This window comes from Eutrigla gurnardus (genome assembly GCF_963514095.1).
Source record: "Eutrigla gurnardus genome assembly, chromosome: 19".
Lineage (NCBI taxonomy): Eukaryota > Metazoa > Chordata > Actinopteri > Perciformes > Triglidae > Eutrigla > Eutrigla gurnardus.
Genome location: NC_139930.1, coordinates 12,603,561 through 12,621,742, shown reverse-complemented (window position 1 = coordinate 12,621,742; position 18,182 = coordinate 12,603,561). Strand labels below are relative to the sequence as shown.

Here is an 18,182-nt window from a genome sequence, read left to right as displayed (position 1 = left end):
GGTTTTACATTTGGACATTTTGAGTCATAAATGGTTGCTAATTCTCAGTGTAGGCTTTCTGAAAACCTCAGCCTCGGGCAAGATGTACCGTCTAGGTAGACAAAACACAAGACAACAAGATGAGTGACAGATGTGTGTTTAGGTATGCACTTGTGGAGGAGGGAAGGATCAGCAGTAGCTACACGTTTTTATCCGCAGGCCATGGTACATTACCTGCATAAACTGTGAGGGATGTACTACCGTTGCTGACCACTAGAGGGGATACCAACACTATGCCGCTAAACTCGGGAAAGGCCACAGACTAGTGGACTGAAACTTGCTATCACAGTTACTTTATAAAGGAAAATATATCCATCCATCCATTGTCTACCGCTTATCCTGTATTCAGGGTTATATTTATTTACTTATTTATATAAATAAAAAAATATAATAATCCACCTAGCAGAAATCCCTATAGGGAATAAGAACACATAAAAAAGTTAAAACACTCAATGATATTTTAAAACACTTGGATACAAATAATTTAAATGGAAATCTGTCACATCCGTTTTATTTCTATAGCCCAGATTATTATATTACAATTCTCCAAGTGGTGTTAAAATCTGTACAGCATACAACACTCTCTGTCCATAAACCCTTAATTTGAATGAAGATAAACTGTGGTTATGTCTGCCAAAGAACAAATAACGAATTCATTGATAGACAGTATTAAGTATGTTGTTGCAGCAGCCAAATCATCGAGAACCATAACTTAGAGAAGAAGAAACACGCACTAAAACCACAAACAACTGAAATCTGAACCGGATTACAACTGTGTTGTGATGCACTTGTGACTGCATTTCATATGTCACATACCAGTGTTCAGCATAATTGGCAGGGTGGCATGTGACTCTCCTGTACACAGGAGGCATGCAGTGGAAAGAATGACATCATTGTCCACTGAAGGCGAGTTGATGTCCTGTCGCGTTGAAATATTACCTTAATGACGTCATACAAACATAGGCCCTGTTAATCCAATCAGGGCAGATATCAAAATTGTATACAAGCAGGTCTGAAAATCTTTTTATTCAAAAAAGTATTTTAAATTATGCCCCCTTTGTGATGTGATGTGATTTTTATGTAGAGATTCATTGAATAAAAAGTGCACTTATTATTATTATTATTATTATTATTAGTTGATCAGATGTTGTCCTTTTTCTGTCATTTTAGTTCGTACTACACCTACAGGACACTTTGGGTGGTCGCTCCACTCCAACTCACCTGCTCCGTCCCAGGCTGGCATGCCCACGCATGTAGCTTCAGTCTCTCTCTCGCGCGCGCTCTCTCGCTCTCACACACACGCGCGCGCGCCGCTGTGAGCCCTCCTACCGGCAGCCAGATGGGGCTGGTTTATATGCGGAAGTTTCAGTTCCGCTCAGTCCAGTTGACTTAGAAACTGAGACCAGACGGACTAAAGTCCCGCTCCTCTCTCCGCACACACACACACCAGACCCGGCTCCACAAGGCAAGGTGAGTCCATCACTAACGAGACCGCTCGTGTCGCACTTTACCTTCTTGTTTTACTACTTTGTTACAACGTTGCAATTAAAGGAACTCAAGTGCGTCGAAATATGTAACTTTATTAAAAAAAACAAACAAACAAAAAAAAAGAAAAAAGAAGTTTCGTGACAGTTACACACTTATTTTGACACGTTGTAGTTACCGAGCAGGAGAAGCGTCAGAAAAGGGCACTAATAATGTCTGACATGTGTATTCTGTCACACCCACAACCAGAGACACGCTGAGCTTCAGTTTCCGTGAGAAAAAAAAGCACCGTGCTGAATTACACTGACGCTAAAGTTCGCTCTCTAAAGTAAACAGGTTGGGGTCGAGCCAGGGAAGGATCACTCTGTCCCACGATAGCTAACTGAAGCTTATCAGAGTATAACCTCAGGAATATATAATATTATATTTAATGGACACTTGTGTGAGTTAAAAGTAAGCATTTGAGACATGGATGGGTCACTTGTCACAGAAGCAAACATGTGTAATCAGTTAATGTACAAAAAAAGTGTCCCATAAAGTCAGGTTGGAATAAGTTGTCCCACTGATCCTGGGTAAGATGAAGCTACAGATTTGTGCACACATTTAGTGATTTACCTCGAGAATATAAATTTGGCATTGACAAATAACGCAACGAACGTCGTTGACGTCACACTAGTGAGGTACAATAGGCATGAAAACATACCGCACTGTGAGTCAACATGTCCTGCGATGACATCGCCAGGCAACTCCTGAAGCATTGTGAAATGAGCACGGCGTGTGAATCACCGGCGGCACGACACATTTTCTTCCCGAAGGTCACTTGAGGGAAACACAGCTGTATTTTGACACATGCAGTGAAAAGGTCATGGAGGTCAGGCTGGTGACCCTGACCCTGTTTGATTCCCAATTAAGACAGCTGAGGGGAGTTTTCATTCTTAAAGATTGTTTTTCTTTTTCAACCATGACTAGGAAGTTGCAGCAAATACCCCCCCCCCCCCCCAAAAAAAAGTATTTACTGTAACTTCAACAACATCTAATGGATAATCTAAATATTAATTAAGCAAGTTCAAATAACATCAACAATGTATAAACGATAACTTGGCCAGCAGTTCCCATTTGTGCTGAAAGGATTGTGTTCTAATCTGGCGTTTGGGTGTGAACGTGCTGAAATATTAAGCACAATCAAGAGCCATTACGACAGGAGCTCCAAAGATAATGCCCGAGTGGGGAAAATAATGACTGGATTGAGCAGAAGGGGTTGATGCGAGTGCTGCTGATGAAATGCTGTTTTCCTCGGCTTGGGAACACTGAAAGGTGTGTCCTCTCGTGTCTATGCATGATATCATTAGGGATTACAAAACAAGCAGGGACACGTGATGAGCCTAATGTTTGTTCCTTTCCATATTTGGGAAAGAAATGCTACTGATATGTGGGTACGACTCGAGCGTGGTCCAACGTTTATGTACCGAGTTGTCCCAGTTGGCTGTGAAATCTAATCCCGACAGAGTGTGATTCCTCGAGGGCTGTTTTAAACTATGGGGGCCACGACTTTTGGCTGAAACATCCGTGATTAAAACTTGCTGGTCCCCACCTCAGAAAATGAAGTAGTGCAGACTCTTGGTAAACAAAGTTTGCAACAATGTGAAAGATGTCCCATATGAGTTCCTATTATTGTTAATGAGTCATCAGCTGCTTTCAGTTTATTTATTTTTCCATTTCTAAAGAGTTGTTGGTGAATTTAGCAGCAGAAAAATATGTATTCTTTATCACTATTTTAATGGTTACCCAAGGATGTTTCTCCTCTTTTCATGGCGATGCGTGGCGGGTTCAGACCTTGTAAATTCCCTAAAAATACACGTCTTGGCTCACCTTAACCCCTGGTCACCTTGCAGAGGGAGACAGCTGTCTGTAATTGACTGCTCTCTAATTATAGACCTGCATATTCTGCACGTGTGCACGTGTGCTCAGTTTGATTGTGAAAGTGTGTTTTTAGAAATGGAGCTCTCCAGGTGTTCGCCTCCTCCCTGTCACTTTCACATGTGATTTTTATGTCCATCTCCCCACCTCTCCATACCCCGTTTTGTGGCTTCTTGAAAGAGTTTGTTCTCCTCCAGGCGAGATGGCGAGATGATGAGACGGGGTGTAGGCCAACCCTCTGATTTGAGGCGTGCGTGACTCTTGTACAATTGACCAGGTGACGGGCTGCAGCAGGTGGTGCTGCAGCCCCCGAGGGCATGTGTGACTGCGGCATTACTTACAACCTCAAAATGACGTGCCTCTGGGATGACAAGGCGTGATTATTCATGAAATACTCATCGGGAAAGTATTCTTCGCACATGCTCTTCTAGGATTATACCGTAAAAGTGAAACCCACTTCACCAGAGCCAGAAATTAAAGAGCAGATTCTCTAATGTCTGTCATCAGCACCAAATAAAATCCCTCCATTCACCAGCAGTTCCTTTTTCTGTCCTTTTATCCGACAGAAACACCAGACCCCTAGATAATTACGTCTGAACTTTAAGTCTTAGCTTTCTCTGGATCTCAGTTTCTCAGGCAGTCAGAGTCAGACTTGCTTCTGAATTTTCCCCCTTTTTCCATATAATTGCAATGTACTGTATGGGACATATGATGCTTGTGCGTCATGTTTTCATGTCAACAGTCACCCTTCCTGTTGGGCAGGGCAAAGGTGATTTATTTCCACGTGAGCTGTGTTTTTTTTTTCTCTACCCTGAACTTGTGCACAGAGGCTGGCAGGCCCACAGACGCATTCACTGCAGCCGCACCAGACTAAAAAAGACTTCTACAAATATGGTTTACCAATTTCCTCAATCATTAACCTCGTAAATGTAACATTACACTGAAACTTAACATGTGCCTATACTTAACCTCAGCATTGTTTCCAGTAAATAGCTCGCAGCTTAGATTTTTTGAAGGGGAAATGGAATGCATGACAAGCAGGGCTTAAAACCAGTGAAACTCTATCGCGCGTGCAATATTGTTTGCCGTGTTTCACTTTTGGAGCTGTCTGTTTGATTTGAATGCACGCGTGCGTAATCGGGATCTGGTCTTTGAGTCCCTCCGTGAGGTAATGCAGATGATGGTGTGTGAATGTAAGGCAAACCCGCTGTGCAACGAACCGTTGATCATCGCGAGTGTGTCGGGCCTTGATTCTGACCCCGTGTAGGTGCAGCACCACTGTTGCCTGAAGGAAAGGCCATCCCTCATTCTGTGAAATACTCTGGATTAACGGGGTTTTAGCAGGATTTGAATGCTTAGGAGAGATTATTTTATATATAAGGTTTCAATCTTAGAAGATGAAAACCAATAATATCCCCAGCCGTTGCCTTCAGGAAATTCTTCAGGACAATATGATCTACCTACAATAGGCTGGCCTACTGTCCCTCCATAAAATGATTTTATTATTATCTCTGTCTTGGTACATATGTCTGGAGATATTCTTCAGGGACAGTGGGTTGAGATCAGAGGTCCAAAGTGCAGCGCTGTAGTCTCCTATCTGAGATTGTTTTAAGGTAAACAAAGGACAGTCAGTGCTGCCGTGCTATAAATATCCCAGACTTTTGCTTCTCTAATTTCTTTACTGTGGCTTATTTAAGCCCAATTTGTGATTCACTCATGTCTCTTAAAAACATTTTTTTAAGTCCCGACTGTTTACTGATAATAGATTATTTAATTTTACATTTTATGTCAAATGTCCTGTTCCATATTTAAACCTGCAACAAACACTTATCTCTCACCTATTTGTTTGCCAGTCATACCTGTCCATTAACACTTACTGGGTATACTGTATGTGATATATTAGAGTCACTATTACCACTATTATTGTAGATGGCGTAGGACCAGGGACCTGCTCTAAAGCTGTCATCAGCCAGCTATGAACAACGGAACAGGATGTCTATTGATAGACCGTTGTACTTGAGTCTAGATAGAAAGATACTGTGACGGTGGCTCCAACAGGTCTGCTGAGGTGTTATTGGATTGCAAAAAGAAAATAATGAATATTATTTATTGTGATCATAGTTTTCCTTGTCTACAGTGGTGGGAAAAGAACATGTCATACCTTTTTAATCTCATCAGAGGAATGCTTCAGTGTTGAAAATAGTAATCTCTTCTTAATGCCAACTGTACATCGCACGATACGCTGTTTGTTTCATTTCTCTCATGTCTGTGAGGTTTGAGTGGATTATATCCCTCCTCACATATGGGTTTGTGCACAATCGAGTGTAAAATATCTCTTCTCGTGTCTCCAGGTGAATCATGACCAGCAGCTACAACGTGTCCCTGGCTGGCCCCGCCCCCTGGGGCTTCAGACTGCAAGGAGGGAAGGACTTCTGTCTGCCCCTCACCATCTCACGGGTGAGTGGAACTAACCCACGCTGCACTTACTTACCCCTCACCTCCGAGGAATGCTCACTATGCCAGTCGGGGATGAAGGTGCTTGTGCCACCCGCCCTCCTGCATGATGGATTGAGATGCTTTAAGTAACAGCTCGTGGCCTCTTGTCAATGTGGTCATGACCCACGTCCCGTTAAGGCTACGACTAATTGTCTTCATAATGTTACAAAACTTAAATCACAATATCTGTCAATTTATGAATTCCAGTGGCGATCATTCTGGATATATTTGGAGGATTAAGCTGATAGCTGTTAAATGGTGTCATTTGGTCATTCAGCTGAGGGCTGGTGCTAAGTGTCCTGGTCTTTCTCCCTGGCGTTAGTCCTGATGCAAAGCACAGAGGACTATGTGTACTGGATCTGCAGTGGAAGCATCAGAACACGTTCTTTAACAGCCCGTCAGTGAAATTCAAAGCCACATTTGCTCTATAACAACTATTTTGGACATTGGGCCACATAAACTTGAGCTGGGACTGACTCTGGCCGACCAGACCCTGTTGAGCCCTCGGATGGGAGAAGGACTGCTAGACCGGAGGGCCCACTGATTAAAACATAGGCCTGTTGTGAGACAGGTCCAGCCTCAGCCTATACATAGTCACACTGTTTATGTTCATGGCGCAAAGTGCAAAACACTGTGATTGGAGGCCAAATTACAAGAAGCCTGCAGTGCAGCTTATTATTAGTCCGTCAAATAACAGTCTTTTCAACCCGAGGGAATCTGAAGTGTCTCCATTCTATTAACATCGCTCCACGTCAAACAGGATTAACAGAAAGTAACTTGTCCTCCGCCAGGGAAGTCTTTGACAGCCTCTCTGAATGAGCTGTGTTATTCAGTTCACGCCGCTTCCTGTTATGTAATCGTAATCTCCATGTCACGACCAAGGTCAGCGTCTCTGTTTATTTGTTGTTGGCCGGATCAGTTACAGAGGTTTGAAAGTTTTGTGTGAGGAGGAGGAGGAGTGACTTTTCTCAAGTGCAAACACAGGAGTAGAGAATGAAAAGGCCGGCATGGCTGCTCAGACTATTTTTACGCCACTATGATAATAATGGAATGAAGGACATGATGTAGACACGAGGGCTTGTAGCTGTCAAGTCGACATCTAATCACACAATAATACACAAATGAAGCGCCGCCACACTTGCCACCCGATTAGCAACTTTTATACATAAGAACGTGTATAAATAGAAAACCTTCAAGCATTTCTGGAGAGCTGCGGAGGAAAACAAAACACTTTCAGTTTTGGCATTGGCTGACACGGGACCAAATCCCCCTCCAATTTGAACAGCTCCATATGGTTTCAAATACAAGCGTGCGCTGACCCTAACTTCACACAGCAGTTTAACTATTTAGATGTCATTATGTTCTTGAGGGGTTCAAGTGAATTGATGACCGTGGATGCATTGATATGAACACTCCAGTGTGTAAAAAAAGGAAAAATAAAAAGCAGATGGACTCCTGACTGTGATATTTGTAAGAATGTGCCATATCATGTTTTTACTAGAATATAAAATAAAGAGGTGAGTTGGGGAAAGTCACAAAGTGGTTGTTTTGATGATTTCTTCTTCGGCTCATCGGCGCTGCCTGGAGCATGCCTCGGCACCGCCGAGCCAGGCAACCTAACTCCCGGCTTCTCATTCCATCACGTTGTTGGTTAGTGTCATTCCTGTGACATATTTTCATCCCCAGCGCATGACCGACCAACGGCACCATAAATGGCTCAGATTTCTCGTCGTTGTCAAGGCGCCAGGAATAAGTCTCTCTTTTTTGTTTGTTTATTTATCGCCCCAAATCCCTAATGGCACATAAGGCGCGACCAACAGAACGCGACATGGAAAAGTACTTGCACTTCTTAATATTAGTTACAGGAGTAACAGTGGAGGAGGAAGTGAGAAGAAGGTACATGAATGGAAACATCTGCCAGCAGTTTAACCGTTAGTTCCTTCATTAGCTGAGTGGCGAGGAAATTGTGTCGATCGTGAGCCCATTTTCAGGTTCATTAGAGACCCGCGATGCTAAATCCACTGACTTTGCCGGAACCAGCATTCCTCCGTGTTTAAGCTTCTATTTATTTAGCTTAGATGGATGTGATTGCCCTGCAATAATGATGTAATGACTTAACATTTGCTTGTAACTGATACAAAGATAACATACAGTACAGTATATAAAGCTGGTTTGCTTACAAGACAACCACAGCCCGTCATCCTGAAGCCTTTTTTTGGCTTCGGCCTAGTATAACATTAAATGTGAGTATGAGGTGGAGGACATGCTATAAGTCATATACACAGTGTATTATTGCTTTAGGGTGTTTGTTAAAGTCGACGCCACCCAGTGATGTAAGAATGAAATCCCTTGTTATGTACATAATATGTGCAGGTGTCCGTGTTTCTGTTTTCCCCCAGACTCCCTCCGTCGTCGGCCGTGGTTATTTCAGCTCCTTTTTTAGGCATTTCTTGACGGGCTTCCACATGGGAACGACTTACAAATATTGTTGCATTGCAAAAAAATGTCTCCCCAAAAGACGAAACGGCAACACTGAAATAAATCAAGTCTGTTTACACACAGTTAATTTAGTTTTGAGAAACAATTTGGTTTTAATTTCATTCGACTCACATTATTCAAGATTATGTAAGAAAAGCTTATCGGGACTTGAGCTAAAGAATAACAGAAGGTCAGTTGGGGCTCAGCCAAGAATAATGTTCCCCGTTTTCCTCGTTGACCCCCTCACTTCCCCTCCTGTCCTGTGTATTTTAGATTGTTGTTTTTGTGGCGTGTGATAGTGAACATTATACAAACTCATTTTTGCTCTGGGCTTCCAGATTTCTTCATTTTCAACACCATTATGAGTTAATATTGTGAGGCTACTCTCACTCTCAAATAAGAGAAAATGGTTGTATATCCAGAAAACCAACATCAACATTAGGGGTTAAAAGTGTTCTTTGTGTATCCATTTTAAGAGAAGATGGCAAATCTTGTTAGTTCATGTCATATATTCATTATGATTGTATCTTGATTTAATTTTTAAAGCCAAGTGAACCAAAACCATCATGAGCTGTGTGGGTTTCCAATGAGAAACTGAAGCCAGCTTTTGTTCTGTCAATCAAGCGGTGGAAAAAAAAAAAAAACCTCCTCTGGTATTTTTGGGGAAACTATTGAGACGCATAAGTTGTGGTCCGCGCCGCATAGCCGTAAAAACAGTTTGTCAGAATTTTTGATCTGCCTCTTGTATTAAATTCTCCCGAGGAATTTAACATGGAAACTGAAATTCAATAGAAAACCAGTAAAGTCTATCGTGCGTTTCATAACCCCGTGAATGTTCACCTCAGGAGGAATCTTTAATAATCTGTGATTCTACGCAGGGTCGTAAAGATGTGTTCAGGTTACATATGGGTTTAGTAGAAAGCGGTTATCTGCAGCATGTGTGTGTGTGTGTTTGATCCCAGTAAGATCTCCCTGGTGTCTATCTAGAGCTGAATTGAGTGCATCTGCTTTCAATCTCCCTCATGTTATATTGCGGCGCTGTGAAGAATAACCCAGCCGTCACTTCATTTTGATTTAGATTACTCACACTGTTTTCTTCTTGTCGACGAAAGATATTTTCAGGAACAATCTACTTTTTCTCAGATTAAAGAGAGAGAGAGTAATAAACCCATGTAGATTAAAAGCCACTGCACACGTTCTGTCTTCATGGTTAGAGGTTGGACTACAACCTGCGATCATCAGCGTGTTTTAAGGTCGGCTGGATTCAAGCCATCGCTGACGGGGATCATGTTCAATAACTGTGCACAACTCTGGATTAAGTTGCGATATAAATGCTTAAATCCTCTTGTGCACTTGTGCAAGATAAGTGTTAATATTCCAGTCACTCGGTTACCTTTCTGCTGTACCTGCGCTGTCATGTCACAGCTTTAAGAAAGCAGAGGAACTATTTATTCTCAGTGCAGTCATTAATACATTTTACCACTTAACAATTATGCTGTTCGGCTGCATCCAAAAAAAAAAAAACCTCCCACCCTGCAGGGGAGCCGAATGAATCACGGACTGAGGTGGAAACCACTTGCACTTGGCTTGAGTCCCACCACGACCAAAAGCCTTTTCATATCATCTGCTCCGGCAGCGCTCGTCATCCGGGTGGGTTTCTGACCTGACTGGAGAGCATTGAGTATTCAGTGAGGGGTTGCCACTGTTTTGTGCTGTTTTGTTTGTGTTGCCATGGCGATTTTGACCGAGAGCTTATACGTACATCTACTTGGCATCCCCGCGTCTGATTGATGTCGTAAAAGACTGAGGTCAAACCATGACAACCGTGGGTCTACCTCTGCTCGAGTGCCCCTTAATGGCTACGTTTGGCTCCGAGGACTTGCTCTTTGATCCCTCACCAACCTCTTTTTTTTGGTTTCAATACTTCATGCCATGTGTTGTTTGGTGCGCAAGCGTAAAAGAGAAGAGATCTCCTGACAATAAACTGTACTTTATGGGTTCAGCTAGTGCCAGCCCAGCATAGTGCTGTCTAATGTTCCCTTCATGGATCCATCCCAGAGAGTCTGGAGGGAAAACAGTTTCCTTTTAATGAGCTTCACAGGTTGAATGGGTGCAGTCCCGTGAGTCAATCCGCCTCAGCTTTGAGTGTTTGTGATGACATAATGTTGGGCGCAGATCTCTTCCATATAAGGTCCTCTATGGGAGTCTGCCCCATACAGACATGACACGCATCTCGCAGGCCTTCAGTCTTCACCACATGACAGCTTCCTGTAACATGACTTCTCAAAAGCGAGGTGACCACAGCCTTCTTCCTTGCTCCATAATTTCCTTGAAGGCAGGAAGTTGCACCGGCATGGAAGCTGATTAGCATCCCGCATGGTGCTGACGTGTTGTTTTTACATCTGTTACCTTAAGTGTGTTTGGTCCTCTTCTCCTGTGAAAGGGAGTTTTTTGGGTGGAAATGTTTGCCAAAACACTTTCAATCGGCGGTTTAAAAATACAGCGTTGATGTGAAGAATTCCAGTATCTTAGGAGGTTTGGCAGCAGACTGCTCTAGACTATCTCTGGAGAGGCATTGTGGGTCATAAATTCCGCTGTATCAACTACTTAACAAAGCTGCTTTCTCTCCAAACAGAATCTGTCTTGTTCTCATCATTAATGGCTCTTATAGAATTATTTATTCCTCTTCATTAATTTATTGCTTACTGGGGATGATTACTTGGTCAACATCTAAATCTTAACCGTCTTTGGAATAAGCCATTCAAACTATTTTTATTCACTTTTATGACTGCTTTTGGTTATGGCTGTGCAACAGATGGATTGAAGACACATGGAAGCAATGGACTCATTTATTTTAAGGCTTCTGCTCCACTTCGTGTGTTTTCTTCCGTTAAGCCTGAGACCAAATCCCTCCAAGTCTTTACACTTGGAGGTGAAGATAGTTCCTCCACATTCATTCATTACCAGAAATAAATAAACCATTTTTTTTTGGCTCGTAATATCATGATCTCTAGTGTACTGTAGGATTTGCCTACATCTGCCAAGCTTTGTGCAATATGCTACATTTGCTGGAGCGGGGGAGTGTGTAGTTTGGAAGAACCAGTCATTACCAGTAACTACACAGCAGTAAAATCAGCAGTGTGGAGAGGACCACAGCAGCCACACCATTATGTGGATGGAATCCCATTCATGTAAGCGCAGTTGGAAAGACACTTCATTCATTTGGAATCTCATCTGCCAAACTAATAAAGCCCTATAACAGCCTTTTTTTTACTCTTTAAATCAACCTTTTTTTTAATTGTGTGAAACAACCTTTTCCTTTAAAATAGCAACTTGTGTTTTAACAAACTCTGATTAAGTACACAATTTACATAACTGTGATGTGGTTGAGGGTATTTGGTGAAAGCACGTTGCTGAAACATCCTGTTCTCCCGACAGAGCCGGAGAAGAGCAGCCAAAAGTTCCAGTTCATTACTTATCTGCTCTCCGTCACGAGTGCTTCAGACCTCTCTTGATTTATATTTATAGCCTGCGGATGCCGGGGATTCCTGCTGTAACATCTATGTGTTTTGTATCCATGTGAGAAAGACAGTGTTTGACTGAAGGAAGGAGGGATTTATGAAGTGCTCTCTGTTCTGTTCGCCGCAGACAGCATTAAATATTGTTCGCCGCATATAAAAACGCAGATTTTCCTCTCTTCATGTCTTATAATAGTTTGAGCGGTCGCCATATATAGAGATGTATAGTATTATGTTTTCTCGCATCCCTACAAGGAGAGAGTCTCAGGGACGCTTTTGTTTTCTGCCACTGACCTCTGCAGCTGTAGTCGACGCTGCCGACCTCTGAAGAGTGCTCACGCTCTCTTTACCGACCTCCGCACCGAAGAGTAAGGACTTGTTTCATTGAAAGTAAACCAGTCAGGGCCGAGTCATTGAGCAGGTGTGTCCAGGCGGGGGAGTCACTTGAAGCTGTGTTCATGCCTGCTCAGAGAGCTGCCCCTTTGTGAGTAACACTTAGCATGTGGCTGCGCTATAGGTTTCCAGGACGTCGGTATGCATACATCAGCCTCAGCTATGCGTCCGGCACTTCCTGCTTCTGATCTACTTGATAATGACACATGGGAAACTCCGGAGAAAATGTGCGGGTCACTGCCACCGACGCCACTTCCTCATTCTTTATCCCCCTCCACACTTTTTGTCCCTATTTTTTTTTCAACATTTTATTTACGAGGGTTAACACATTCTTTATGTCTCATTGGCTCTTTGAAAAATCCCTAACCTGAATGCATTCTTTTGCAGTAGAAGGGAATTTCTTGTTTTGTGTTAACACCTAAATCAGGGCTCAATTAAATCTCTAAGTGTGTGTGAGTAAAGTGAAAGGTCTTTTGCATTTAACTTTTATTGCTTTGTAGAAATGTGTCGTTGATGGCGATAGGGGGAGCATCTCATTTCATATCCAACACTTGAAAGAGTTGACGGATAAATCACTTTCCTACCGTCATTCTTCACCTCCTCTTCATTATCCTCTTCTGTCTCTCAACACGTTCACACATCTCACCTGAGCTGCCACTTGATCAACGTCAGCGCGTTTCCCACGTCCCCATTTTAAGTGTTTGCTACGTTCAGTTGTCTCACATTGCTGGCAGGTGACATAGAGATATGTAACAAAGGCAGCTGAAGATAATAAGTACACGGAGTTCTTCTGCATGATTGCAGGTTATGAGTGCGCCGAGTGATTGATCGGGGGCGAACCGCCTTTTTTCCGTAATCGCTGTTCAATCGCCACACCCGGTAGAGAGTCATCCCGTCGTCATGGTTTTATGACGTTGCCTTCTGCGTGTTAAATGCGAGTCTCAGCAGTGGTGGAAAGCGATAAAACCTCAACCTCGCCACACACTGCTCCCTGGCAGACATGTGTGGACCTGTAAGCTCATAAGCCTAATTCTAATTCTACCTCTCAAAGTGGGGATTTTTTTTTTTTTTACATTTCAAGTATTAAGCTTTTCCTCACTTTTCAGTGAGGATTGTCGCCACAATAACGGATGAAGCACGCAACAAAGAACACCCTGGAGTGGCTTCAAGTCTCCGAATGGGCCTCGTCCAAAACCGTTCTGAAGTACATTTCTAATCGAAAACCTCTTTTTTTCCGATGTTCACCGATTATTTCTTTATTTGGGATTTGTTGAACAGAATCTATGCACACTCAAGATGTGGTTATTGTGTCATCATTTATAATATTTAACAGCGTATACCTGGACAAACGTGATCAATAAGAGATCTTTTTTTGCATTTGGAGTCAGGTGCTCCACCCTCATTAGACTTTTAATTTGGTGTTTTAGATCCTCCCTGCATCCTCATGACCTTTTATGGGGATTGGTGGAGCGTTAATTTGCTAATTAGGTTCAACTGGCACACGCCTTCAATTAAGGACAATGGGTGACAGTCATTCATTGTTACAAGAACACAGCTTTAAGAACATGTTTGGAATCTCAGGATTTTTGTTTTTAAAGAACATGTAAGAGAAAGACTTCGAAAGATGTTTGTGAATGAGGCCCAAAGTCCTTAAAGGACCCAGCAAAAGCATTAGTGTACACCACATGGTGCTGTAACCAATGTCCATGTTGCCCTTTCAAAGTACTGAATAGAACATCTGATTGGTGTTCATGGGAGATATTCCGTTTTTTATTTAGAACAAATTAAATTACAAATGACTGATCCTGTTACAAAGTTTGGAAAAACTGTTTTGATGGTCATTTGATTGTGGCTTGTTTTGGTGAATGTTGAAGCACGCCCCAAGGATGTTGTGATGATGCCTATCTTATCTGATCTTATTTGAGAAAAGTTACATAAGACAGGAAACCGAAAGGAGAGCACTTTACTTGCTGTATACAAGAAATAAATCCTCAAAATATGCAGTTTAGTTTTAACAGTTAAATGCCTTTCTCTCATTCATTTAGTTAAACTCGACATGAAAAACTTTCACAACATAATGTTAAATGTGTTTGCTTGCAAACCGATCACCACATGTGTTCTTCGATTTGAACCCAACGTGTGATTTACTCATCAAATGTCTTTGCTTTCACAACTTAATGCACATGATGGGTATCAAATGAAGTGCACTGGTGAAATTAAGTGTACTGGTACTGGTATTGGTACCCAGCCCTAGTGAATACTCTCCTTTGTTTGCTGCAAATGTGTCATATGATGAACTTCTTTTTTTTCTTCTCTCTTTTGTCTTTTGTTTGCAGCTAAATGATGGAGGCAAAGCAGCCAAAGCCAAGATGAGTGTCGGAGACATCATTCTGTCCATTAATGGCATTTCCACAGATGGCATGAATCACCTCGAGGCCCAGAACAAGATTAAGGCCTGCACAGGCAATCTCAGCCTCACCCTGCAGAGGTAACAGTTGCACACACACATTGCATTGCACACATGAGCACACGCTTTCTAAAACATAATCTATGGATTTCCTGCTGGGCAGCGGAATGCGCACTTTGTTGATTTTGCCCACCAGCGTGTATTTAAACCCGTTAGAAGAACTTGCACAGAGCCAGGAGCTTCCATACTGGATGCATTTGAAGCTTCTTTTCACTGGACGAGAGATCAGATGAACACAAATATATGTTATTGGCAATAGGAAGTTTGATTGCCATGTTTGGTTTATTCTTGCTTTTTTTTTAAATTTGAAACAGATGCACTCAGCGTTTCTGCCACAGCAGATGCTACTGTATGTCCCGAGGTCATGTACGTAGTTTGGGAACATGAAACAGCCTGAATTACGCTGGGTGATTCCTTGCAGTTTATGTATCTTGTCCTCTGCATTTTAGATCAGAGTACATTGGTCAGCCAGCACGATGCTGGATTTAGGGATTCCCTTGTGTTATGAAAAGTCCATCATAAAAACATTTAATTTAAATCAATGGAATTGAGGTTTAAGTTCCATCCTCAGGTCGGTTTTGTCGAGTTCCTCAACCACTTCTTTTCCCATCAGACAAAAGGAAGATCCTGGTATTCTGAGTGTATTAAAGCACTTTAAATGAAAGCGTTACATAAAGATGCCTCAAGAGATGATTTGATAGATTAAGAAATGACTCAAATTTCACACTACGTTTCACAGGAGGATTATTTCACTCAGCTCAGAACTTTGGCGCGTTCATTTTTACTCGAGGAAGACCGTCGGACTTAAGCCGAACATTCTCTGCAGCCGAGCGTGAAGAAGAGTAACTTTAGTGTCGGACACAAACAACTGGAGGTGAAGCACGCACATTCCTCCCCGAGCCGCGAAAACATGTTGACAGAAAAAGTCAAAGCCTGGTTTACATGTCCTGTCATTCCTTCGCCACATCAAACGAGGAAAGAAGCCTCTGAGCTTTAATCGTGGGAAAATGGTCCTAAAATAGCCCTGTCCCACAGCTGCATGTAATCTAGTGTGGGTAATGGCTGCACAATGAAACATCAAACATTCTGGTCTCGCAGGACATGTACACTACAACCAAAATCACCTAATAAACAACAAAGGTTTCCTTGTTACACACGATACGTGATGGTCGTTTGCTTCCTCTCTGGCTGCATTTTTGGAGAGGATGGTATGCCTTTAATCTCTTTTCTATCTTCTTTATTATAATTGATTAAAATGGGGCATTTTTTACTTGGGATTTGAGAGTTAAATATGATTTTAATGCAAAGAAGGTTGAAGAAAGTGGTATCTAATATTATTCCTCTGTCCTCAAAAGTATCTCTCTCAGTATAATATGTCATATTTTAAGAGCCCTGCAATGTCTTTAATCAGAAAAAAATACTATCTATATAGTATACATGCATTTTTTTATTACAATTGATTAAAATGGGGCATTTTTACTTGGGATTTGAGAGTTAAATATATTATATAAATGCAATGAAGGTTGAAGAAAGTGGAGGATATCTAACATTATGCCTCTGTATCTAAAAAAAAAAACAGTATAATATGTCATATTTTACGAGCCCTATTTAACTAGAATATTCCTCTCCGACGTGCACCGCATCCTCCATCCATGTTCTCACATGTGATGTATGGCTTTGATGCTCACTGATAAGACTTTTCTTATCACAATAACATTCCAAGCGTGCCAAGAGATGATTCATTTGACTACAGTTCAGCACCATTATGTCACTTTGTCATAGTTGACATTCTTTGGGCAACTCCCTAAAAACAACATCCCAACCTACATGATGCAGGTGTGGGGGAAAAACTAACTAGTGAATATATAAAGTAAAGCCATCCAATTAACACCCTCTAAATGTTGCATACCATGCAGTGTTTCCTTGCGTCGTCTAGCCAAAAAAGGCACTCATAGTCATCGATGCCAAAATGTGATTTCCTTCTTGCTGCAGAGGGGAAACATGTTTTCTGGGAAGACTTTTTTTTAAAAGTACTCTCCTCATCCTGTCGTCAACTGTCAAGATGAGTCTGAATGTGCAAAGAGCTGTTATGTGTTTTGTGACGGAGAGAGAAACCAGGTTTTCCTTTCCAAGGCTGTGGTCTGAGAAAAACATGTCAAAAATGGTATCCGACAGCACTCGCTAACTTGGGCTAATGGTTTCCATGAACGGAACAGACTGGTTGCCCCAAAAGCGTCAGTTTGGGGAGTGGGTTCCACTTGAGAAACACACAGACCAACGTTTCCCACAATGACATCTACCTCAGCAGAACGTAGGTCGCATACGGGCCTTCCACACAGATTTTTATCAAATCAGATTTTTTCCGATTATCCATCCCGCGATTTTGACTCTTGCAGTTGATATGACCACAAAATATGACGGGTACTTTTTGCTCTCGTATCGTGGAAATCTTGTTGGCGGGAAGCAGTCGGTCACACCAGTCGGCTGTGGGAAGTAGCTTTAGGAAAGTATGATAATTGATGTTTATTTATTGTCATCGGAAATATGCAGCGCAGCACAATGAAACCCGACTCCCCGGCGGTTGCGGCTGGCTGCACCTGGTTCCAAAAAACCTCAAAGGTAATGCATATCAACGCCGCGAGCGCTGCGATCCCCACAGTCTTCTGATGTTTTTACACAAGAATCTGTGTCGACTCCCACAGCACGAGAGCAGTTCATTCAGACCCTTTCTTCACGCGTTTTCCGCTTTGCGTGTCTGAAACTGCTGATTCTGGGGAAATAGGACAGCGTGAAGCATTGGGGAAGGTGTTAAGTATATTAACTCTATGAATTTATCAGCTGCTATGCTGCCGGACGGAACAGATCATTAACTGGATGTTCATAATCAACGGTGCAACTGACAGACATCAAAGCATAACTTGGACTTTCTTACCGTTGCTCCACTCTTTTAATTATGTAACCTCCTTCCTTCTAACTTAAAAATGTGATTTACCAGAAGTGCAACCTTGTTTTAATTATACCTGTCTTACATTCCCACACACAGACGCTGCTGTAGCTACACTATCTGATACAGGATCCCCCCCCTTCCTCCCCACAGGCCACCTACTGTTAAGCTAAACACAAATCAGCTAGGCGCCTGTGGGTTAAATCTATATTTCCATACAAGGCCAATGCGCACACAACAAGTCCTATGGAATGGTTAGGACAGGGTGAAGCAGAGGACAATGCATCGCAGCCCAGAGCCCCCTATGATTCCTGGCTGCCTCGGCCAGATGTGGTGGGGTGGTCGGAAGAAAGGATGGGGGCTTGTTTTTGCATCGCCTGGACCTGCATTAAAAAAAGATCTAGCAAACCGGAGTGGCAGTTTATTCTGTCGCGGTCTGCCTCAT

The 18,182-nt window shown here is 42.4% G+C and overlaps 1 protein-coding gene across 5 annotated transcripts in view; it reads left to right on the top strand.

Moving 5' to 3' along the window:
* The first annotated feature begins 1,363 nt into the window (after positions 1 to 1,363).
* Positions 1,364 to 18,182, top strand: part of pdlim5b (PDZ and LIM domain 5b) — a 30,832-nt gene continuing 14,013 nt past the window's right edge. For all 5 annotated transcript variants that reach the window (XM_084034902.1, XM_084034901.1, XM_084034900.1 and 2 more), the window contains exons 1-3: positions 1,364 to 1,509; positions 5,793 to 5,898; positions 14,663 to 14,814. In XM_084034902.1, the coding sequence (XP_083891028.1) occupies positions 5,800 to 5,898; positions 14,663 to 14,814 (251 nt within the window). In that variant the 5' untranslated portion in view covers positions 1,364 to 1,509; positions 5,793 to 5,799. The remainder of the gene's footprint in view (positions 1,510 to 5,792; positions 5,899 to 14,662; positions 14,815 to 18,182) is intronic.